At 49.0% G+C, this 23,558-nt stretch overlaps 2 protein-coding genes across 2 annotated transcripts; one reads left to right on the top strand and one right to left on the bottom strand.

Annotated features, from left to right (window-relative positions):
• Positions 1 to 845: 845 nt before the first annotated feature.
• LOC130493251 (zinc finger protein with KRAB and SCAN domains 7-like) lies at positions 846 to 10,143 on the top strand. Its single transcript, XM_056866953.1, has 8 exons — positions 846 to 1,256; positions 1,403 to 1,517; positions 2,826 to 2,908; positions 3,378 to 3,504; positions 3,619 to 3,825; positions 4,988 to 5,484; positions 8,672 to 8,783; positions 10,070 to 10,143. Exons 1-8 carry the CDS (start codon positions 846 to 848, stop codon positions 10,141 to 10,143), a joined length of 1,626 nt encoding a protein of 541 aa, XP_056722931.1.
• A 3,233-nt stretch (positions 10,144 to 13,376) lies between these two features.
• Positions 13,377 to 20,070, bottom strand: LOC130493243 (zinc finger protein ZFP2-like). Its single transcript, XM_056866944.1, has 5 exons — positions 19,543 to 20,070; positions 19,232 to 19,358; positions 17,813 to 17,889; positions 17,465 to 17,591; positions 13,377 to 14,771 (listed from the first exon to the last, which is right to left on the bottom strand). The coding sequence occupies exons 1-5, from the start codon at positions 20,068 to 20,070 to the stop codon at positions 13,381 to 13,383; spliced, it is 2,250 nt and encodes a 749-aa protein (XP_056722922.1). The 3' UTR covers positions 13,377 to 13,380.
• Positions 20,071 to 23,558: the final 3,488 nt, after the last annotated feature.

The raw sequence follows: 23,558 nt of genomic DNA, 5'->3' as shown, positions 1-23,558 counted from the left end.
GGGCTTCCTGGAGGCTCCTGGTTGGCCACGGTGTGTGAACAGACTACTGGACTTGATGGGCCTGGGTCTGATCCAGCAGGGCCTTTCTTATGTTCTTATAGTAGCTATGAAATTAGACTCTGGTCTTTTAGCTGATTTACAAAATGTTTTAATGTTATGGGTTTTTTTAATTCTGTGTTTTAACTTAAATTGTGTGTGTGTGTGTGTGTGTAAAGTGCCCTGAAGTCGCAGCCGACTTATGGTGTCCCCTTTTTTGTGTTTTCATGGCAAGAGACTAACAGCGGTGGTTTGCCAGTGCCTTCCTCTGCACAGCAACCCTGGACTTCCTTGGTGGTCTCCCATCCAAATACTAACCAGGGCTGACCCAGCTTAGCTTCTGAGATCTGACGAGATCAGGCTAGCCTGGGCTGTCCAGGTCAGGGCTTTAACTTAAATTAATATTGTATTATATATATATTGATTGTTGGAAGCCACTCTGAGCCAGACTTGGTCAGGAAAGGGCGGGGTATAAATAAAATAAATAAAAATAGTTTTCTCACTTTGGAACCCAGTTTTTTCTTTGTTTTGCTTGTTTGCACATATTATACTGTTTTTATTGCATTGGTTTCCAACTCTGTAATCCATTTTAAATCTCAACAAGAAAGGTGGACTGTAAGTGAAGTAACTCACTGGCATAATCCAGGGGTCTGCTTCAGCTTCTGGGGTCTTCAGTCCCGTTTTAAATTGTTCATTTATTTGTCTTTCTTACAGGGAGGGGCTCATCAGGATAATCTGTTTGCTGCTTGTCAACGTGTTTTCCTGCCTGGAGGGTGTCATCGGTAGCTGACGAAGGCTTACTAGCCCCGATGGAGCTCAGACTGAAAACGGAGCCCGATGCAGAAGCCGGAAGCAGATCTGATGGATACAAGATGGTGGACAACAGGGAATTCTGGGAAACGGCCATGCAGAAGACCCCTGGGATGGAGACCCTGTGCTCAGGCGGCCAGCACTTCAAGCAGTGCCGCTACCAGGAGGCCGAGGGGCCCCAGGAGGTTTGCGGCCGATTCCACCACCTTTGCCGCCAGTGGCTGAAGCCAGAAAGGCATACCAAGGAACAGATGCTGGACCTGGTGGTCTTGGAGCGGTTTCTGGCTGTCCTGCCCTCAGAGATGCAGAGCTGGGTCAGGGAATGCGAGCCGGAGAGCAGTTCCCAGGCGGTGGCCCTGGCAGAATGCTTCCTCCTGAGCGTGGCAGAGGAGAAGAAGTGGAAAGGGCAGGTGAGATAGTTCCATCCTGGGATTTCCAAAGGGCAGAATCATCTCAGCCTGCCCACCTCTTTTTTGGAAATCAGCTGCCCCAAACCCACCCTGCTTTCCCTCCTGTCCTGTTCCTTTCAAAAATTTCTGCTTCTCTGCTGTTCCAGGAAACTTCTGAAGGAGCAGCTGGTTTGCCTAAGGAGGAGGCTCTGTCAGACCCCCAGCAGGGACCAGTATCGCAGTGGTTCGCTCAGGGGGGCGACAGAGGAGCCCCCTCACTGGGTAAGGATTATGAGGGGCAAATTTCAGCTTAGCCCTCCTCCTCTTAAATACACCTGATATCTATATGCTGCTTTTATGTTCCCTCAAGTTTATATGGGAGAAGTCTCCAAGCACTTTTTTCATTTCAGTTGCTTAAGATTTTATTCACTTACATCAAAGCATTTTGGAGTTACTTTCCAGTAAATTTCAGGCAGCAGCCTTGTTGGTCTGTGGTGGAAGAACAAGATTTTAGTCCAGTCGCACAAGATTTCCAGGGTACAAGCTTTGGAGAGTCAAAGCAGATATCTGACAAAAGGAGATTTGACTCTTGAAAGCTTGTAGAAATCTTGATGGTCTTTAGGGTGCTACTAGACTCAAATCTTACTTTTCAGCCACGTTTTCAAGGCTAGATGCAATAAAAGCATAAAACGTGAGAATCCGTTTTACCAGTTAAGTAATGCCAATGTGCCACAACTGCAGGCAGCAAAACCATTTGCTTACTCTTCATCGGCCACCAGACATAATTCACACTTGAACATGTTCAAGTACTTGAGGGGCTGACATGTAGAGAATGGTGCTGAGTTGTTTTCTGTTGCCCAAGAAGGTCAGACCAGAACCAACGGGTTGAAATTAAATCAAAAGAGTTTCCGTCTAGACATTAGGAAGAATTTCCTAACAGTTAGAGCGGTTCCTCGGTGGAAAAGGCTTCCTCGGGAGGTGGTGGGATCTCCTTCCCTGGAGGTTTTTAAGCAGAGGTTAGATGGCCATCTTCTGGTCACTAGGGGTGTGGGGGGGAGGTAGTTTGGAATTCCCTGCATTGTGCAGGGGGTTGGACTTGATGACCCTGGTGGTCCCTTCCAACTCTATGATTCTATGATTCTGTGAAACAAAAAAGGCTTCAGAGATTTCTTAAAAAGCAATGAGATCCCAGAACTTGCAGATCTTGGTGAACAACCAGATTCGAGTCCAGTAGCACCTTAGAGGCTAACAAAATTTTCAGGTTATGAGCTTTCGAGAGTCAACGCTCCATCAGATGTTACTGGGCTTGAATCTAGCTGTTCTATTGCAGATTAACATAGCTACCCTCTGGTGAACAAATGGTTCTGAAGCACAAGGGCTGCGGCCAGGAACCCACATTATGGCCCCCAGCCCAGTATTAGCTAGACCAAGTTGCAGCAAATCTCAGCCAGCAGCAGCAACCTCCAGAGCTGAGCTATGAGTCCTGTTTTGCACCCAATGTGGAGATGATTTCCCACTCAAAGCACAGCAATGCCAAACGCTTCTGAAGGGACTGACTGACGCCTCCTGCCGTCTTGATCTTTCTCACAGGCGGTGAAATGATACCATTTGTGGGCACAAGGTCATCTCCTCTCCTCAGTGCAGGAGAAACGGTTGCTGTCGAGCTGGATCAGGTATGGGGTAGGCTGAGGGGTGTGTGCAATGGGTGAGGGACAGACAGGGCCGGAGAGATTCTGCCTTCATCTTCTGGCTTCTGTCTAAGATGCAAGCAGGGGTGGCCTTTGGGGGCCCTCATCTTATTATTTTATTATTTACAAAATTCATATGCCACCTTTCTGCCGTCACAAGGGCCATGGCCTAACAATCGAAAACACGCTTGATAAAAACCACGCTGTAAAATCATTACTATCAACCCCCTCCAAACACACATTAAAACAAATTCAAAACAGAATTCAAATATATACAAAACATACAAACGTTGGTTAGGAAGGAGGGATCCCTGAGGGAATGCGAAATGAAACAAAAAAAAAATCTTCACCCTCTGGCAGAAGGCGGCAACAGAAGGGGGCAGACAAATAACCTTGTGCGCTGGTATAAATTCTGCAAAGACCCCTGGTCAAGAATGTTTCCTCCTCCTTTCAGAATCCCGTGACCTTTGACGAGGTGGCCGTGTCTTTCTCCGAGGAGGAGTGGGCTCTCCTGGAGCCAGACCAAAGGGCCCTCTACAACGAAGTCATGTCTGAGAGTCTCTTGAATGTGGCCTCATTGGGTAAGCGCCCTCTCCCTTCTTATCCCAGGCAGAGACCAGCATGGTGGGTCAGCCCCCCTCCTCCCCAATCTCCTTCTCTTGGCCAGTTCTGACGATCCGGGGGTCTCTTCCTAGGCCGGGGGGAGCCTCCCAGCTCGAACCGTGGATGCTTCCGGAGGCTGCGGCAGCTCTGCGATGGGTCGTGTTTGGGGATTCTGCTTCTGCCGTCTGCTTCCGGGCTGCCGTCACGCTTTCAAGTCAAACTACGCGGGGAGAGCCAGGTGGACGCTTTTGGACTCGGACAGCCCCCTCACGCCCACCAAAGGCCATCGGACTTTGCAGGTGGGAGGAAAAGGGCTCGGGGAGGAGGGGTCTGGAATACACCTCAAAACTGAGGCAGAGAAGCTCCTTGTACTTCTCTGCCCCTCAATGTATGTTTTTGCCTGTTTGTAGTAATCTAATATAATAATATTATTAAGAAATAATATAAATTAATTGATAGTAAAGGCATTACAAAGATGATGGGTTGAAATTAGGGAGGCCTCCAGACTCCTTTCACCAGCAGGAAGGGGGGTTTCGTGCCAGAGTTGTGCCAGTACACTTTGGCCACTTGCAGTAAAAACCAGAAGTGACACAGGGACAGTCTAGCATTTTACAAAAGCTCTGTAGTAGAACCACAGAGCTTCCATGAATCTTAAAGCATCAGCGTGGTGCCAGGTCCCCCTCCCCCCAGTTTCTCCCGGGGTTTGCCGGCTGTGCCCTGGCAACCATGGTTGGGATGGTTTCTGCCACAAAAATGGCTCTGCAGGGGTGCCCACGATTTCTTGAACTCATGAAGCATTGCTGATCTGTCTGGACCAGTTGTGTCTCCCCTGAGTGGCAGCGTCTGTCAGTGGCCGAGGATGGGAAGATTTCTTGCCCAGCCCTCTGAATGGCGGATTCCCTAGACTAAGCTCCAACCATGGGCTCTTCCAGTGTGCTATCCTCCCCCACTCCCAGTTTTCTCATTGAACCCAATGTTGTTCTGCTGAATCTTCATGTTACCCAGAGCAGTTTCTCAGAGGTACTTCCAGTTATCACCACAATAATCCTGTGAAGTAGTAATGGCTGGGAAATAGTAGCCTGTATCTTCCCCCACTGCTCAGTAGAAGTGGAAGCCTTTCTTCTGTCTCAGGAATCCTCCCCCAACTTAACGGGTTCTTCCTCCCATGGAAGAGCCACCTAACTTGGAGGAAGGCTTCTCTGGATGGAAGAAGGTTCCAACTCTGTGCATCTGAGTTTTTCTGCCCCAGGGTGGCTCGTGACTCAACCTGAGCAGCCACGGATCAAGCCCAGTGTCATTTCATGCCAGCCAATACCGGCTCTTGACTGAGTGGTAGAATCGGCCTTCCAGTTCTGTCTGTCCTCTTCTGCTGGTCACAGCAGCGGCTGACAGGGTTCAGTCTCCAATTTGAGGTTCTGATTTTCAGCCAAGCCCTTAACTGCTTTTGTGTCTTTATTTCAGTTCCTGCCGGCTGGAAGCTCATAAAAGAGGAAGAGGACCCCCTGGGAAGAATCAGAACTATCGTTCTGGAAGAGCAGAGCAGCCAAACGGAAGCCAAACAGAGAAGCAGGGATAAATCCTTCATTTCCCAGGGGGGTATCTTGTGGGACATTGCAACCCAGGAAGAAGCCTGCAGAGGGTGCCCTGCGAGGGAGGAAAACTTCAGTCATGAGCCAAACTTCAGTACTGAGTGGGGAATCAACACAGGGGAGATATCATATAATTATTCAGGGAGTGGAAAGAGCAGCTGGCAGAGTGAACATCTGGCTTCACAGCAAAGCATCCACCTGTGTCAGTACTCAGAGTCTGCAGAATGTGTCACTCAGAGCACAGACTTTTTAGAGCATGAAGGCATCCACACAGAGGAGGAACAGGAGTGTGGGGAAAGCTTCATCCTGAGTGAATACCTGACAGAGCTCCAACAAAGCCAGGAAGAGCAGAAGCAGTACAAATGCAGAGTGTGTGGAGAGAGCTTCGCTCGTCGATCAGTCCTCACCATGCACCGCAGAAGCCACATTAGGAGGAACCCTTATAAGTGCTCTGTGTGCGGAAAGGGCTTCAGCCAGAGAGGAAATTTGAGAGCCCATCAGAGAATCCACACAGGGGAGAAACCCTATAAATGCACTGAGTGCGGAAAGAGCTTCCGTCAGAGCGGAACCCTTGCTTCCCACCAGAGAATCCACACAGGAGAGAAACCATACAAGTGCTTAGAGTGTGGAAAGAGCTTCAGCGACAGCTCCACCCTGACAGCCCATCAAAGAATCCACACTGGGGAGAAGCCATTTGAATGCACACAGTGCGGAAAGAGGTTCGGTCACAAAGGAAACCTGAATTCCCACCAAAGAATCCACACAGGGGACAAACCGTTTAAGTGCATACAGTGCGGGAAAAGCTTCAGTCAAAGAGTTAACTTCATGAGTCATTATCTAAGAATCCACGCAGCGGATAAACTATTTGGGTGCTTCTAGTGTGGAAAGAGCTCCCGTCGCAATTCAAGCCTTACTTTCCACCAAAGAGTCCCCATGGGGAAAACACACACACACACAAACACACACACACACACATGCTTGGTGTTTAGGAAGAGCATACATCAAATAATTCATGCAAGGGAGGATACAGTGAAGCTTGCAAAGAATTCTGAAAAAAAAACTCAGTCGGAACTGAGACTCGTAGAGTTTTTCTTACTCTATTAATGACCATTGGAGAATCCAGTTTCACATTCCAGAAAGGACAAAAGAAAGCAGATAAGCACACAAATTGTATGTTTGAACATGTGTCTTACAAATGGCAGGATTTGGCCCTTGCCTGGTGCCTGTGCAGAGCAAAACTTGTCTTGCAGTGATCAGGTGAATCTCCCAGAGCAATGAATCCAAGCGCACGACTGCCTTCACAAAGGAGAAGAAATGAGTGTTTCACATCTGACCTTTTTTTTTGGGTATTACCTTCCCACAATGCTTCAACTTCATACAGTGCCATTTTGCCAGGTCATCGATCTGCCATTGTATGAAGACTCCTTCCACACTTGCCTGAGGATCGAGGTGCTTCCAGGGCCACCTTTCAGGGCTTGGTTTCCTTTGCGACTTGAGATTCTGGGAGCCTTAGGATATTTTTGCAGTATCTGCTTTCTTACAAAGATACATACGGAGATATCTGGAGAAGGCCGGCCCGCTGGCAAACACTGCTAGTTTGAACGAGAAAGCCCCCCCACACACACACATTGTGTGACCCCTTTCTCTGTTGCTGGCAATTTTGCATATCCTGGAAGCCCTGTGCACCACTGATCACAGTCGCCATCAAGTAAAATAACAGTTGCTTAACAGTTGGGCAGGGGAAGCAGTGGTGGTAGGTAATGGAAGCAGATGAGGTTGATGAATAGCAGGAGAAGCAGGTACTTGCCTATCAGGCTGATGTGGGGGGGGGGGGAAATGGCTCATAACATCAGACCACAGCAAGAGAAAGAAGAGCTTGGAGAAGCAGTTTACGAATCCTGCCTTCTGTTCAGATGGTAAAAATGGCTGGATGGCACTTGAATGCCTCAGCTCCTCAGGAGGAGATGAAAGGTCAGCCCAAGGGGTCTTTTCTTTAGGATACTAGGTTACTGAGCCGGGGTCTAACTTGGTGTGACGGTCCCTGAAAGAAACGTAAGCTGAGCACATCCTGGTGAGATGTTCTGTGTGTCAAAATAGTTTAAATTTGTGGGCACAGAATGTGCATCAAATAGCGCAAGGCCCTTACTGTGTTTACATGATTTGTGTATTGGGTTTATTATACATATTTGAGGCTGAGTAGAAAATTGCCTTTTAAATATTTTGTACATAGGGCAGAGTGCTGGTGAAGACCGTGGAGTTGAAAAGCACTTGGTGTTGTGTCTGCTGAGTGACAATAGGAGTGCTACAGTTATTTTGTTATGTTTGTGTGTTATGATTATATGTTATGATTGTTTAGGGATATTTCCTGCATATTCATTAAAGGATATTTGTTTGGTTTGGCTCTTACAAATTTCTAAATACTTCATTGGTTTTTCTTTTACATCTTTTTCCCCCTCTAACCTCGTTAGGAGCCCTGTGGCGCAGAATGGTAAGCTGCAGTACTGCAGTACTCCAGGCTCTGTTCATGACCTGAGTTCGATCCCAACGGAAGTTGGTTTCAGGTAGCCGGCTCATGGTTGACTCAGCCTTCCATCCTTCCGAGGTCGGTAAAATGAGTACCCAGCTTGCTGGGGGTAAAGGGAAGATGACTGGGGAAGGCACTGGCAAACCACCCCGGAAACAAAGTCTGCCTAGTAAACGTCGGGATGTGACGTCACCCCATGGGTCATGAATGACCTGGTGCTTGCACAGGGGACCTTTACCTTTTTCTTAACCTTGTTAGGTTTGGGAGTGGGTTTCATCTCTGAATTTCCCTGCTTTTGACTTACACCATTTATGTTGAGCACAGAACTACAGTTCCACTCTTTTCAAGATGCCCGTCTGCCTGGGAGCCAGCGAGAAACTCCATTTATGACTCAGAGGCTCTTGTTCAAAATAGGAGCTTAGGACACAACATCCAGTTCTGACTCTTTATTTTTACAAAGTTTAAAGTAAAAATACACATTAGGAACAGAAGAGTCAGGATGGACCAGGACCTGGACTCCGATCTAACAGCTTTTCTAGATTTCTCCTCTGAGCAGAGCCCCCGGCTGGAGAATGGGAGGGGGGGATAGTGAAATTCCACTGAAACCTTGGTGCGTTTGCAGAGATCATATCTGATGGCCTCAGAGATCCTTGAACTAAATTTAAGAATGATTGGAGAAAGAGCAGTTTTAAAAAGCCAGGCTTGGAACAAATACAGTAAAATAGTGAATTCAACCAACTGCTTTCTGGGCGCATCTCTTCCAGCATCCATTGCGGTAGAAAAATCTGTGTTTATAGGTAACAGCTTTATTCAGAAGATAAAGTGTTAGCGTCATGCAGCTCCATCCTAGGCAGTACATGTTCAACAAGTATAGCAAAATCTATGAGCTCCTAATAATGCTACCCCTTCGCTGCCCCAAACTAGTTTTTTCTGCAGATGACTTTGGCAAGAACTGGGGTGGGGGGAGGGAGGAAAGAATCCCATCCCTCTAACTTCTTTCTCAGCTGCCTCAGACCCTCCCTGCTTCTTCAGATGCAAGCAGTTGCCACTTCTGTCAACTTGGATGAAGGGCCATCCTGTACCTGTCAGAAGCTTCCTTTCAGGGAGGCCACCAAGGACATTGGAGCCCCCAAGACCACCCTGGGTAAGAGTTCCTTTTCCCCAAGTTCCTGTGACAGTGAAGGTCCCAGGACAAGTTGAAACTTCTCTCAGGAAGAGCTGGCTTTTCTAACACCTTGTCACTACCTGTACACGAGAGAGGCTGTTTCAGACATTGCCTGTAGCTGATGGATGGTGCTTTAAAAGTTGGCTTCGTGGCCTTTGTCTCCCTCACAGGTACTGGAATGAGGTTGCCAGCTCTTCTCTGTGGCAGAGTGGCAGCATCTCGTATGGAGCCAGTTCAGATAAGAGGTGTGTGTGTGTGGGGGGGGAGGCAGGGGTTATAATGGAACTGAGAATCTATTTGAGATGGGAAGGTGGGTTTCAAAAGCCTCTCAATGGATGAAACCCCATTTCCACATGTCAGGGAGCTGTGGGGCTTCTGTCGTTCTTATGGGGCCCGAAGCAATCCTGTTTGCCACAGGCATTTAGGAATACCTCCTCTATTTAAAATATTTTTTGCTTGCCTTTCAGCTGAATGACCAAATGGACAGCTAATATATTTAAAATATGAAGTTGACATAACAATGTGCAGCATATTAAATACCAAAATGGTGCATAAACTGGAAGCAAGTTAAAAGAGCCATATTTTGTGGCACCTTAAAGATGGAACAGATATACTAGTCATGATGCATTCCTATTCTCTCCAGGATCAGAGGAGTAGGCCTATTACATTAGGTGCTTTGGAGCACAGGCAGGATGGTGCTGCTGCAGTCGTCTTGTTTGGGGGCTTCCTAGAGGCACCTGGTTGGCCACTGTGTGAACAGACTGCTGGACTTGATGGGCCTTCTGGGTCTGATCCAGCAGGGCTTTTCCTAGGTTCTTATGCGTGTCCTTCATCAAATGCGTAGAGTACTCAGGTGGCAGATGTACACTTGTGGGTACGGGGAGTGGGGAAACCAACCTGGTTCACCAGATTAGAGTCCGCTGCTCATGTGGAGGAGTGGGGAATCAAACCCCATTATCCAGATTAGAATCTACCACTCTTAACCACTACACCACTCTGGCTTTCAAGGCCTCCATCATCCAAACCAGTAGTATCTCCATCTTGTCTGGGTGCAGTTTCAATTTGTTTGCTTTCAGCCATTTAACCACAGCAGTGGAGCTCAGGACATCTACTGCATCACCCAGAGGGATCTGGACAGAGATTAATTTAGAACTGGGTGTCATCCACATATTGACAACACCCAGTTCCAAAGCTAGGAATGATTTGTCCTAAAGGCTTTACGTACATGGGGGATAAGATTGTGCCCTGGGGGACCCCATCCGCAGGTACCCAGTCCTACTCTCCGACAAGACCTATTTTGGTGTCCTCCTCCCTGGGATGTAGCCAGGGGGACATCTAAGACTCCTGTGGAAACGCAGCATTTTAATCCACAGCAGGAAGACTTCCATTTGGAGGAAGGTCTTGTTTTCAGAGTCAGATTTTCAAGATGAGGGTTTGCTGTTGACTTCCCAATAGTAGTACTCTGAATTCCACCCACCCACACTCAACCAGCTCAGCCCACTTCAAATTCACCCAGGCTGGATTTTCCAAAGTTTTATTATGCGTTCATAATCCTGATCAACAAAATCCCTTTTCTCTTCCCTGGTCGTGAGCCTGGCAGGGAGACTGTTTGCTTCTTATTTGGAGGGTTTTCACTGTAAGTGGGTGACAGTTTAAGACTGGCAATACATATTCGGCTTATTTATCCCTCTCATTGTCTTCCCACTTCTCCTCTGGGAATTTAGGCTATTTCCTCATTCTATCCCCACAGCAATCCTGTGAGGTTAGGGTTGCCAGGTCCCTCTTCACCATCAGGAGGTTTTTGGGGCGGAGCCTAAGGAGGGTGGAATTTGGGGAGGGGAGAGACTTCAATGCCATAGAGTCCAATGGCCAAAGTGGCCATTTTCTCCAGGGAAACAGATCTTTATCGGCTAGAGATCAGTTATAATAATAGGAGATCTCCAGCTACTACCTGGAGGTTGGCAACCCTATGTGAGGTGCATTAGGCTGAGCATGCCGGCTCGGCCCCAGAGCAACCAGGAAGCTTCCTGGCAAAGTGGGAATTCGAACCCAGCTCTCCAGGGCCCAGTAAAGTCCCCAGCCATAATTTGGGGCAGCTGGTAAAGAGGGCCTTCATGCCACTAAGTCCTCTGGAGGAGGAATTCCTCTGAAATAAACCAAGTTACATCCTGCTGCTGTTGGGCATAGAACCTGATGAATTTAAAGGGCATGTTTTGTCAGATCACTGGGTTGTTAAATTGTGCATCTTTGACTGCAGAGCCCTGCATGGGTCACAGTAAATTTTTGCAAGATAAGGGGAGGGTGCTGCATGGGGAGGGGCCGTAGCTCAGTGTTGAAGCACCTCACAAAAGGCCCCAGGTTCAATTCCTGGCATCTCTGTTATTAATATGACATAGTAGCTGATGTCAAAGACCTCAGCCTGAGATCCTGGAGAGCTGCTGCCAGTCTGAGTAGACAATACTGACTCTGACGGACCAAGAGTATGATGCCATGACAGTCTGAGAGAGCCATGAAGCACCTCCCTGAAATCTCCAGAAAGACTCCACCCAAGCACCAGGGGTAGGGAACCTTTTTTCCGCCAAGGGCCATTTGGATATTTATAACATCATTTGCGGGCCATACAAAATTGTCAACTTAAAAGTTAGCCGACCAACCCCCAAGCAGGCAGCTGCCCCAGATGACCCCCCTTGCGTGGGCAAGCAGGCAGGCATCCAACCAGTGGCGTACTCACCCACCTGGTTGCACAGGATGGTCTGTTGCACCAGCTGGGCGTAGCCGTCCAGCTGCACACCAGAGTTGCTCCTACTCCGCATGGTCGGGGCTGGATTCTACAGCCGGCTCCTGCTACCTCCGCCGGCAGGGATGAAATGAGGACACACTGGATAAGAACTCCCCCCCCCCCCAGTGCATTCTGGCCCTGCCTCCTTTAACCCCTCTATTGTCACCACTTCCACCCCCAGCCCTCTTGTGGCACAGAGGGAATATGTTTCTCCATGGCCCAGGTGGGAAAGGGTTAATACAGTTTCTTGGGCAGTCTTAGCAGCTCCATAGCTAACAACTCTTCTGCAAGAGGAGAAAAAGTTTCCTTTTCTTGGCAAAACACACTCACCTCTGCCTTGAATATAGTCTATTCCTGTCTGTGGGAGGGGGCGGATTGCCAGTCTTAGATCCTTCTGAGCTAGAGATCTGCCAGGACTCACGAAGGGCCAGACCAAATGATTTTGCAGGCCTTAAACGGCCCCCGGGCCTGATGTTCCCCACCCCTGCTCTGGGCTGTCCCTTTGTGCTCTGGAAAGTTTTGGAGGGAACATTTTAAAGGAAATTGACTGTCTGGTTTGGTCTGAACTAAAAAGGGCTGCTGATATATTAATGAATATATTGTGTGGAAGAACCAGCCAGATATATTGGGTTCATTTTACTATGGGGGAAAAAATGGCCCCTGCCAACGTTCACTACAGATTGTGTGCATTCACTAACAAAGGCTGCCCATCAGCAGCACCAATTGCCCATGCCAGGCATGGCCCCCCACTGCAGTCCCCACATACCAGAGGAGCTCATGTGGTAAAAAGGAAGGGAAGCTGGGCTCAGCCAGAACCAATGGGTTGCAGTGCTGAGAGGACAGAGAGCCAATCAGGAAGCAAGAGCCTCTAAGTCCCACCCTCCACCCTCTAGGGTCAGATTTTGGAGGGGAAACAATGAGGGAAATTGAGACTGGGGTTTAGTTTGAGCCAAGATGGGCCGCTAACTTAATATGTTGTGTGTCCTTAATTTACTCCCTCTTAAACCAAGCATTAGTTTCCATGGAGATTGTATTAGTTACAATGGAGAAAACAGAACTCCACTGCAGCAAGCAATCCAAAACGCATTACGGCTGATGGCACTCCAAAAGTATCCAACATAAACAGCAATTTCTGCTTCACTTCTACGATGGGGATCATCCCCCAGGGGAGCCCTCTAAATCAGCTCTGGTCCGGCAAGTCTGGCAACTGAAAATAGATCCTTTCTGAGCCCTGCCCATGGCTCCTGGTGTTTGGAGAGGCTGCCCCTGGATAAGGAAGGCACCGTTTTTTAGCTAACATGGCTACAAGCCTTTGGGGAACTTGTGTATTTTTTTTTACAGCCATCTAAGCTAGTAGTTGCCAACAAACCTTATGTAGTTGAATTCTACCAGTTAATTCTGTGGGGTACAAACTAATACTTCATTTTGTCAATTCACAGCTTGCTGCTGGCCAGTTTGTTGGGTGGTTCGGAGCTGTGGTATTTTGAAAGGTAGAAAGAATTTTCCTATGCCCGGACACACTCTAACACACTTTGCTATACAGTGGATATTCTATCAGCATTTTGAACATTCGTACATGTCTTCAGGGATGTGTGTTCTCAGCTGGTTATTAGCTCTACTTTGACCAGTAAAGCCCTGAGATTTCTTCAGATACTTTTACTTGGCTGCGAACTGAAGGCCTGTCCTCTATTTGAAGTACTTTTCACCCCCTAACCATGTATATGGTTTCATTCCATGTGGATTAGTTGATGTAAAGTATGTGCTGAGGCTGAACTTCTTTTCCCATGTTCAGTGTGTCTATGGTTTGTCTCCGGTGTGAATTTTATGATGCAAAGTTAGGCTTAGGTTGTGCTTGAAGCTCTTTCCACACTCCAGGCATTTATAGGGTTTCTCCCCACTGTGCACTCTCTGATGTTTAGTAAGATGGTCCTTGTGCCGGAAGCACTTTCCACACCGCAAACACTTATACGGCTTCTCCCCTGTGTGAATCTTCTGATGCACCCGAAGATTTGTGCTCCGTCTAAAGCACTTTCCACACTCAGGACATTTCAATAGTTTCTCCCCTGTGTGAACTCTTTGATGTGCTCTCAGGTTTTCCTTTCGGTTGAAGCTCTTACCACACTCAGGGCATTTATAAGGTTTCTCCCCTGTGTGAATCCTGTGATGTAGCCTAAGGTTTCTGGCCTGACGGAAGATCTTTCCACATTCTGAACACTGATATGGCTTCTCTCCTGTGTGTATTCTGTGATGTAAAGAAAGGCTGATGCTGTGATTGAAGCTCTTTCCACACTCAAGGCATTTATATGGTTTCTCTCCTGTGTGGATTCTTTGATGGGATCTCAGGTGTGTGCTTCGACTGAAGCTCTTCCTGCACTCAGTGCATTTATATGGTTTCTCCCCCGTGTGGATCTTCTGGTGTGACCTAAGACTTGTGCTCTGAGTGAAGCTCTTCCCACACTCCAAGCATTTATATGGTTTCTCTCCTGTGTGAGTATTTTGATGCGTTATAAGGTTTATCTTCTGAATAAAGCTCTTTCCACACTCTGAGCATTTATACGGTTTCTCACCTGTGTGACTTTTTTGATGTGTGGTAAGGTGGTGCTGCTCACCAAAGGTCTTTCCACACTCTGAACACTGAAATGGTTTCTCCCCCGTGTGGATTCTCTGATGTCTAGTAAGGTTTATCTTCTGACTGAAGCACTTGCCGCACTCTGAGCACTTATATGACTTGCCCACTGTGTGAATTTTCTGATGTGAAGTAAGGTTATTACTCCGACTGAAACTTGTGCCACACTCTAAGCATTTGTAGGGTTTCTCCCCTGTGTGGCTTTTCTGATGAGCAACAAGGTTATACCTCCGGCTGAAACCCTTTCCACACTCTGAGCATTTATATGGCTTCTCCTCAGTATCAGCCCTTGGATGAGAAGTAAGGTTTATGTTCTGACTGAAGGTCTTTCTACACTCTGGGACTGTCTCCATATTGTGGATTCTCTGGTGGGTGTTGAGGCTTGAGCCAACAGATAAGCTGTTGGCATTTAGAGGGAAATTGTTCATTTTGTTTCTTTCTTGACCTTCTGGGACTGGAATTTTGGGAGGGCTGGCCATTTCAAAAGGAGTGGATTTCCTCTTTTTTGCTTCTGTTTTCCTTCCCTGCTGTTCAAAGTCTTCCTTCCTGTCCTGATTGTTACCTGCAGGAATAAAGAAAGAAACCTGACAAAGGAGCAATGGCACTTCCATCAAGGAGCAAACCTTATGCTGTTGTAAACAGAACAGGTACAGAGATCAGGCTTTGGGCACATTCACCTTATAAGAAAGTTTAATAAATTAATAAAAAGCATACACATGGCCTGTCACACAAGGAAATAATACAATCTGGCCTTTTAGCTTCCCCAGTCTCAGTCCCTTACATGTGACAACCTAGTTGAGGTGTGAGTTCATAAATATTTTATCTTACTCAGGCCAGAGCCATTTGCATGTCTAAGCACTGGAGTAGGTGGTGGTTGGGAAGTGATGGGTCTCCCCACCCCCTACATCTTTTCCCTCTCTGCCAGCTATAAATGTGCAGCTGGGCTTCAGTTCATAGAAAGAGTTCAGTCCCAATGAATTAAATGTCAATGTGATTTCTAGAGAGGACATTGCTCCACAGTCCTCAACAAATACCCATGGACAAGAGGGGTGGCTCTCACATCCCCAAACAAAGATGGTATATCTTCTCTTTCAGAGATAGCAGAGTTCCCCCACCACCAAAAATGCATATTTACTTCCACCACTCTCTCAATAATCATGGGGTTGATACATAGCCAGAAGAAATGCCTGCCAGGGGAACTCCTGGCTCCTTACACTGAACAAAGAACCCACCACACACTAGTGCAACTACCTGCTGGCTTCACTCCGTCCTCAGAGTGTGCAACCAATTGATCTTCCCCTTCTTCTAGCCAGGAGGGGTCAGGTTTGGGAACAGAAAGTCCTGCTTCAGAGAAAAAGAAACAACACACTGGTGATTTCTGGCACTTCTGCTTAGAACAAATATTCAGGGATTCCAAAGCAGCCCCTCTGTACACACACACAATCCCAGAAAGGCAAGATGATTCAGGTTTTGTTGTATTTAAAATAAGGATAGGCCCACCTTTCTTCAAAACAAATGAGACCCAAGGTCAGATAACAGAAATAAAACAATTTAAAAATAAGACAATATAAAAACACCAAGCAATTTAAAGCCAGCCAGCAAACTTAAGCTAAACTTATTTAAAAGACCTTTATGCCACACCAAAAAAACCTGACCAACTAAGTGAGCCTGAAAGCCCTTCTAAAAATTCTGACTTGCAGCCCTTAATTGTCCTGGGAAATCAGCCATGATGATGATGATGATGATGAAGGAGTAGTAGTAGTAGGAGTTGGTTTTTATATGCCACTTTTCTCTACCTTTTTTAGGAGAATCATACCGACTTACAATCTCCTTCCCTTCCTCTCCCCACAACAGACACCCTGTGAGGTAGGTGGGGCTGAGAGACTTCACCCAGCTGGCTTCACATGGAGGAGTGGGGAATTGAACCTGGTTCTCCAGATTAGAGTCCTACACTCATGTGGAAGAATGGGGAAACCAACGTGGTTCTCCAGATTAGAGTCTGCTGCTCTTTACCACTACACTAGGCTGACAGCACACTCCTTGTATGTGGTTGAGTGCCAGGACGGGAAGCCTCAACCTGGCAAGAAGCCCCCCTCTTAGAGACCAAAGGCAAGCTGACAGTAAAATGCTTTATTTACAACTCAGTTTACTCAGTTGTGAGTATTCATTTTATTCTAATGATAGTTCAGGAATATTCAGAGTTCGAGACAGAACAGCAAGCAGCAACCTTGCTTCACTTCAGCATCTTGGCTTGTGCCAGTTAAGAAAACTAGGAAGGAAAATAAGATCTGAACAGAAACCAGCAAGATTGTGGCAAAGCAAGGATCTGTTCAGACTTCACTCCATATAAACAGCATTGTTCTGAAAGAATGCAAAAACCTGCAGGAACTTTTGAAAGCTGATGGTGGGATCAGGAGAGAGAAGCAGAAGTCTTGTGGCTCTTAAAGACTAACAAGGACTATCTGTTCCCAGTGCTTTGAAGACAAAAAAACCCAAAACTAGTGCCCGCCTCTAAGTAGACAGACGTCGAACTTTGATTTATTCACTTCATTTCTACCCCACCTTTCTCCTCAATGGGAACCAAAGTGGCTTACATCAATCTCCTCTCCTCCTTTTTATATTCTCAACAACCCTGTGAGGTAGGTTAGCTTGAGAGGGTATGACAGGCCCAAGGTCACTCAGCAAACTTCCATGACGGAGGGGGGATTTGAACCTGAAGCTTGGCATAGTTACTAGAAAGCATTTTTAGGGCATAAGGAAGAAGCGTTGTTTTTTATACCCCAATTTTATCTACCTTTAAGGAGAATCAAACTGGTTTACAATCACAAGACCTTCCTCTCCCCACAACAAGCACATTGTGAAGTAGGTGGGGCTGAGAGAGTTCGGAGAGAACTGTGACTAGCCCAAGGTCACCCAGCAGGCTTCATGTGGAAGAGTGGGGACTCGAACCCAGTTCTCCAGATTAGAGTCCACCACTCATAACCACTACACCATGCTGGCTCTCTGGGGAAGGGAAGCTATACCAAATATTTTATAACCTTGCTTAAAAAAATTTCACTCATTGTTCCAAAGGAAATATTTCAAATGAGTTTTTCCTCCCAAGATTCCAAATCCAGTAGGAGAACTGGGGTAAGGAGAAAGAGGGATTCTTGGGGGGTGGGGGAAGATTTTCCCCACAGGTGTTTGCATCCCCAGCGCTGCAAGTGAGTTCCTGCTATCTGCATCTCTCACTCCAGAAAGCAAGAGGGACCTTACCGAGAGCGGCCCGTCTCCCCTCGTTCTCCACCAGGACTTCTGCTCGCAGCAGCCTTTGGCCTGAACCCAGCAGGGCCCACTTTTCCTCAGTGAAATACGCTGCAAACTTTTCAAAGGTCACCAGCCCCTGGGAGGAAAAATAGATAAATTTCTTCTCACCAACAGAATAACAGTGATGGGGGAGGTTCTAATGTGAGATCCAGGGGCATTCAGAGCCTCTGTAGTGTGGTGGGGGCACCTTAGACAGAAACAAATTCTTACAGGCCCCAGACGATGAGTAGGGGACAGAGGCCCCCAGCCCTACCACCACCACCCCAATGCCTTCTGCAAAACCCCTCTTTCCTCTACCTGATCTGGCTGCACAGAGGCTGTTTCCATTCCAGCCAGAAGAGGAGAAGGCTCCAAGCAGCTCACTGGTCCATCACCTACAAGACAGGCAGAAGAGATGGTGAGGTATTTTACCCCAGCTGTTTCCTGGCCCAATTCAAGATGTTGGTTCTTCAGTTTCAAGCCCTAAAGCGCCTGAGAACTGATTGCCTCATGAGGAATTCACCCACATGTTGCTCCTCCCTCTCTGAAGTCTTCTGGAGAGGCACGTGAATGCATGAAGCTGCCCTACACTGAATCAGACCCCTAGTCCACCAGGGTCAGGGGCTGTGGCTCAGTGGCAGAGCATCGGCTTGGCATGCAGAAGGTCCCAGGTTCAATTCTTGGCATCTCCAGTTAAAACGTAGGTGATGGGAAAGACCTCTGTCTGAGACCCTGGAGAGCTGTTAACAGCCTGAGTAGACAAGACTGACCCTGATGGAGCAGCTTCCTGTGTCAGTCTTGTCTACTCACTGGAAGCACCTTTCCAGGGTCTCAGGTGGAGGCCTATCCCATCACCTCCTGCTTGATCCTCTTAACTGGAGTCACCAGACCTTCTGCATGCCAAGCAGGTGTTCATCCCCTGAACTAAGGCCCCTCCCAAGGACTTGCTTTGCCACTGATAGATCTAAGAAGGTGCGGAGCAGGGCCGTCCCTGTTGTAGCCCCCTCCCATTTGTAATGTCTTCCCCCCAGGAGGAATAATAGGCTGGCTGCCGTCATCCCAGTACAGCTTCTATTCACAGACAAAAAACTCTCTTTGTTAAGGCATTTGCTGCCTTCTGATTATCCAGGTCTGATTCTGTGCCTCCTGGCACTGGGGATTACACTATTGTGCCAGAAAAGAGCGAGAATCGAATCCAGTATCACCTTAGAGATCAACAAGAGTTTGGGGCTATAAGCTTCCATGAGTCAAAGTTCCCTTTGTCAGACACAAGCAGGGATTGTGCCAAACTAGCGCACGGGGAACCATCAACTGCCACATTTAGGAAGGTGTGGAATAAAGTTGCTTTTCAGAGGGTATTCGGAGGAGTAAGAACTGGCAGATTTGGCTACATTTTTTATCTGTGGACATTGTGGTTAATGGACTGTTGCATTTTGCTTCCTCACAACATAATTGTTGCACTGTTAGCCACTGTTTGCCCAAGGAGAGAATAGTAAATTTAGATTAGTAGATGCCTAGGAGGGGATTAAGCAAAGCAATGAATCAATTATACTTCACCTGCATTTCAGATGATGGTGTAAAAAATCCTTCCCCACGTTAGCTGACAGACACATTTCAAAGAGCTAGGTTGGACCTATTGAGTCCCCACACAGGCTCAAGAGGAACACAAAAGCCCAAAGTCCCATCAGTTACAGGCTTACTCAAGAGGAGGAGGCCGATCTGAAAGCCACTTCTTACCCAGTGAGGTGGCGTCTCTGTCTTCCTCCTGCTTCACCTCCTGGAGAGTCAGTCCTGGTCTAGCAGCCAAAGGAGACTCATCCGCCTCTTGGCCATCGGAGGCCGTTTCTGCTAAGGCCTCTGTTTCCTGAAACAGCAGATGAGGAATGGGGAGAGGGGTCAGGAAACGAGTGGGGGGGCAGGGCAAAGGAGGTGGGACCCCCCTTCCTGGGGCAGCCTCCAGAAAAAGCTGGCCCACGGCAAAGGTAATTGTTAGTTTCCCCTAATGCACATTTTCTGCCCTTTGGTATACCAGGAGAAATCCCGCTCACCTGCTCTTCCTGCTTCACATCCTCCACCTGGCTCAGCAGGAACCCCTCTGCCAGGCCCACCGCCTGAGAACTGGTCTCCGGCCCGCATTGCTTGACCCAGCTCTGCATCTCCGGGGGCAGGACAGCCAGGAATTGCTCCAGGACCACCAGGTCCACGATCTGAGCCTTGGTGCGTTGCTCAGGCTGCAACCACCAGTGGCAAAGGTGTTGGAGTCGGGCGCAGACCTCCCGGGGCCCCTCGGCCTCCCAGTAGCGGAGGCGCCTGAAGTGCTGGCGATGCTGTTCCCAGCCAGAGGTGTTCCCAATCAGGACCTTCCGCACAGTTCCTTCCCAGGATGCCCCAGCAGGGTCCTCCTCCTCCTCCTTCACCTGCATGCCTCCCTGGTCCATCCCAGGGGAGTCCTCATCCTCCGTCTTCACTCCCTGGTCCGAGGCAGCATCCAAGGGGCTCCACGGCTGCCCCCCTGCCTCAAGACCAACTGAGCCTCCCTCTTCCTCCTTCACACTGTGCTCCATCTCACCCTCCATGGGGACCGGAGGGTCTTCTGGCCTGAATGTGGGGGGGGGGGGGCAAAGACCTGCCAAGGGGGGGTCAGTCTTCCTGTGTGCAATCCACAGAGCAGGGAGAGGCTTCCTGGGGGGGGGGCAACCTGGAGGATTCCGGCTGGCGCCTGGGACTCCCCCCTGCAAGAAAAGGGAAACAACTGCCAACGCTCAGACTGAAGCCAAAGAGTAGGGTTCCCACCCTCCAGGTGGAGCCTGGAGATCTCGCATCATTTCAGCTGTTCTCCAGATGACAGTTCCCCTGGAGAAAAGGGCTGCTTTGGAGGGCGGGCTTCTCCCCTCCCGAGGTCCCTCCCTAGGGTGCACCCCTAAAATCCCCAGGACTTTCCCCAGGAAAGTTGGCCTCCCCAGTTGGCTTCCCCAGGAGAGACCCACAGAGGGTCGTGCTTAGAACCGGCCAAGACGCCGCAGCTTCTGGCCCCGGGCCTCTGCCCCTTTCGTGCCCACCTGGAGCCTCTGCCAGCCCCCCCCCCTCGGCGTGGCTGCCTCTGCTTCGCTTCCTGCTGTGCCCCTCTGCCCGGTTCCTCCGTAGCAATCCAGCCTGAAACCGGTTTCAGTGGATTCCAAGTCCCAGAGCTCCCCCCCCACCCCAAATATGAAGCGGGGGGCTGGGGGCTTTGCAGAGAGCGGAGAAACCAGCTTCCCAACTTGGGGGGTGGGGGTGGAGGAGCCCCGGAAGGAGCAGATGCCTGGGGGAGAAAGAGATGGGGGGGGGGAGAATGCAACCTAGCAGCCCCCACTCATTCCCTCCTTGGGTCGCCATGCCCTGCACCTGGGCACTGCCCCTTCCCCTGCCTTTTGCATCCCCCCACCCCCCGTAGGCACCGAGAACTCACCGGATCCTCCCTGGGACGCGCGGGACAAAGGCCCGTTTCTCGGGGGGGGGAGAGGAAGTGGCTTCTCTGATTCCCCCCCACCCGTCCTCCTCCTCCTCCTCCTCCTCCTCCTCCTCCTCCTCCTCTTCCTCTCTCGGAGCCTGCCCAGCTCTCTCACTTTAACCCTTCCACTGGATTCTCCCCAGGAGGAAGCCAAAGAATAGCTGGGGTCCGCCCGGGCAAATTGCCAAGCCAGACTCGAACCACCCACAGGTCGGGGCAGCAGGAGCAGGTTTTCGGCTCCCGCAGAAATCCTCATTTTTTTTGGGGGGGGGGTGATGGACACCCCTGAGTTTGCAGCTCCCAGCTGGTTTCAAGTGGAGCATTGGAAGGCGTGAGGGGCGGTGGGCGCGTGGGTCAGTTTGGGGCAGGGTCTTCCTCTCCAACACGCCCGGAAGCATCTTTTGTCTCCTCCTGGCTCCTGCACGAACAGCCGGTGGAGAAAGGGCTTTTCGCCCACTACCTGAATCTTAATTGGAGATGCTGTAGATTGAACCTGGGACCTTCTGCGTGCCAGACAGGGGCTCTGCCGCTGAGCCACGGCTTAGCGCTACTCCCCCAAGGATGGTGGTGGTGGTAGGGGCTTCAAAGGTTATTTTGTGATGTCTTAATAAAAAGGTATGGTGACATGATTGTGTCTCATAGTGATTACATTTTTATTTAAAACAGGTCCAGTGTTGGTTTCCAGGTCCAGCTGGGAAGTTCCTGGTTCCTTATTCTCCAATCCATCAAACAGTGATGATATTTAAACCACACTGCCCCCCCCACACACACAAAAATAGCCCATTCATTCATTTACTGCAAAGTGCCACAGAACAGTTCCTGGTCCAGTGCCTGGTTTTGGCACAAAGTGCCCCCAAGCAGGCAGGCAGACTGCCCCCCACCCCACCCCAGGAATCAAACTGGGTGTCCTTTCAGCAGAGTAGCTGAAGATTGGCTCTCCTGGCCCTTTCTTACATGGCCAGGGAAATGCCAATCACCACTTTGGGATCAGGAAGCAATTTACCTCCAGGCCAGTTTGGCCAGGAATCCTGGAGGGGGAGGGTTGGCCATCTTCTGGGCATAGAGTAGGGGTCACTGTGTGTGTGTGGGGGGGGAAGGTAGTTGTGAATTTCCTGCATTGTGCAGGAGGTTGGACTAGATGACCCTGGAGGTCCCTTCCAACTCTATGATTCTGTGATTAAAATTCAGTAGATTCTGGGCCACAACTTGGGGACCCCCCCCCCCCAAGAGCTACTTGGTTTGGCCCAGGAAAGGAATGAAGGGAGGTTAGCAGCACAGAGAGAGTCTATTTGCTGGGGAGAATTTCCTGGCCTCTTATCGCCTTGGATAAGATAATCTGAGTTAATTGCTACGGGCGGGGGGAGTTAAATTTGGAATGACTAGTATGATGGTTGTTACTACCGAGCTGTATTGTTTGAGTTGGAAGATTGCGGCCTGGTTTCTGTGGGGTCCAGTTTAGTCCCTTGTTCAAGAGGACTGTGTTTGAAGAATCCAGCCATTTACTGGACAGGAGAGCTTAGACCGGCCTCCACTCACCGCAAGCCCGTTGCACGCCACAACCAGTTCCTGAGCTGAATTCAGAGAGGTGGTCTGTTGCCAGTTTCGGTTCAGCATTAAACTTCTCTGTTGTTTTGTATGTGGGGGAGTTTGAGGGAAAGAGACATTGTTTAACTTAAATGGTCTTGCAAGCTCTGCTCCTAAATAAGCCCCATAGAACCCAGGGACGCAGACCTTATACTGGTACGGCAGGGAATCCCAGCTGGAAACGGAGCCTCTGGCTGGGATGGGGACCTTCCCAGAGAAGGCCCAGAATTCCTGCTGGGTTCTGAGATAGTTCCAGAATTACATGGAAAGCGCACGCTGTATGAGTTGCCACCCACCCCTTCGTTCATACACTCTCCTCCCATGACCGTTGCCATCCTCCAGGTTGGGCCTGGAAATCTCCCAGCATCACAACTGATCTCCAGATTACAGAGATTCATTTATAATCCACTTTTCTCGCAGGGACATAAGGCAATTGACAGAGCTGAGATCAGTTCCCATGGAGGAAATGGCAGAGTGAACACTCTGGAATCATATCCCTCACCCCCACCCCGAGCTCTCTCCCCACCCCAAACTCCGCCCTCCCCAGTCTCCACTCCCAAATCTACTGGTATTTTCCAAGTCAGAGTTGGCAACCCTGCCTCACATGCTGGCAGGTAGGAGACTTCTCAGCCAGCGAAGAAAGGCAGTCGGGAATTGTTACCTCCTAGGTAATTCATACATCATTCATACATAGACAGTCATGCTAGGAAAAGTTGAGGGCAGCAGGAAAAGAGGAAGACCCAACAAGAGATGGGTCTCAATAAAGGAAGCCACGGCCTTCACTTTGCAGGATCTGAGCAGGACTGTCAAAGATAGGACATTTTGGAGGACTTTCATTCATAGGGTTGCCATGAGTCGGAAGCGACTTGACGGCACTTAACACACAACACACACAATTCATACATCAGAAGGCAGACCCTAAAACCTTCCATTGTTAAGGAATGCTCCTCCTCACCCCAGTCATCCCTTTCTTTTTTTTTCTTAACTGCA

This window comes from Euleptes europaea, chromosome 1 (genome assembly GCF_029931775.1).
Source record: "Euleptes europaea isolate rEulEur1 chromosome 1, rEulEur1.hap1, whole genome shotgun sequence".
In the NCBI taxonomy this organism is placed as follows: Eukaryota; Metazoa; Chordata; class Lepidosauria; order Squamata; family Sphaerodactylidae; genus Euleptes; species Euleptes europaea.
Note: the sequence above shows the minus strand (reverse complement) of the source record. Positions and strands in the feature narration are given on the sequence as shown.

Coding starts and splice junctions, on each gene's coding strand:
- LOC130493251 (XM_056866953.1), top strand. CDS start 846: ATGGAGCTCAGACTGAAAACGGAGCCCGATGCAGAAGCCGGAAGCAGA. Junction 3,826..4,987: donor AAGGCCATCGGACTTTGCAG/GTGGGAGGAAAA, acceptor TCTTTATTTCAG/TTCCTGCCGGCTGGAAGCTC. Junction 8,784..10,069: donor AGCCCCCAAGACCACCCTGG/GTAAGAGTTCCT, acceptor CCCCATCCGCAG/GTACCCAGTCCTACTCTCCG.
- LOC130493243 (XM_056866944.1), bottom strand. CDS start 20,070: ATGGAGGGTGAGATGGAGCACAGTGTGAAGGAGGAAGAGGGAGGCTCA. Junction 19,359..19,542: donor ATGTGAAGCAGGAAGAGCAG/GTGAGCGGGATT, acceptor CTGCTGTTTCAG/GAAACAGAGGCCTTAGCAGA. Junction 17,592..17,812: donor CCTCTGTGCAGCCAGATCAG/GTAGAGGAAAGA, acceptor TTTTCCTCCCAG/GGGCTGGTGACCTTTGAAAA.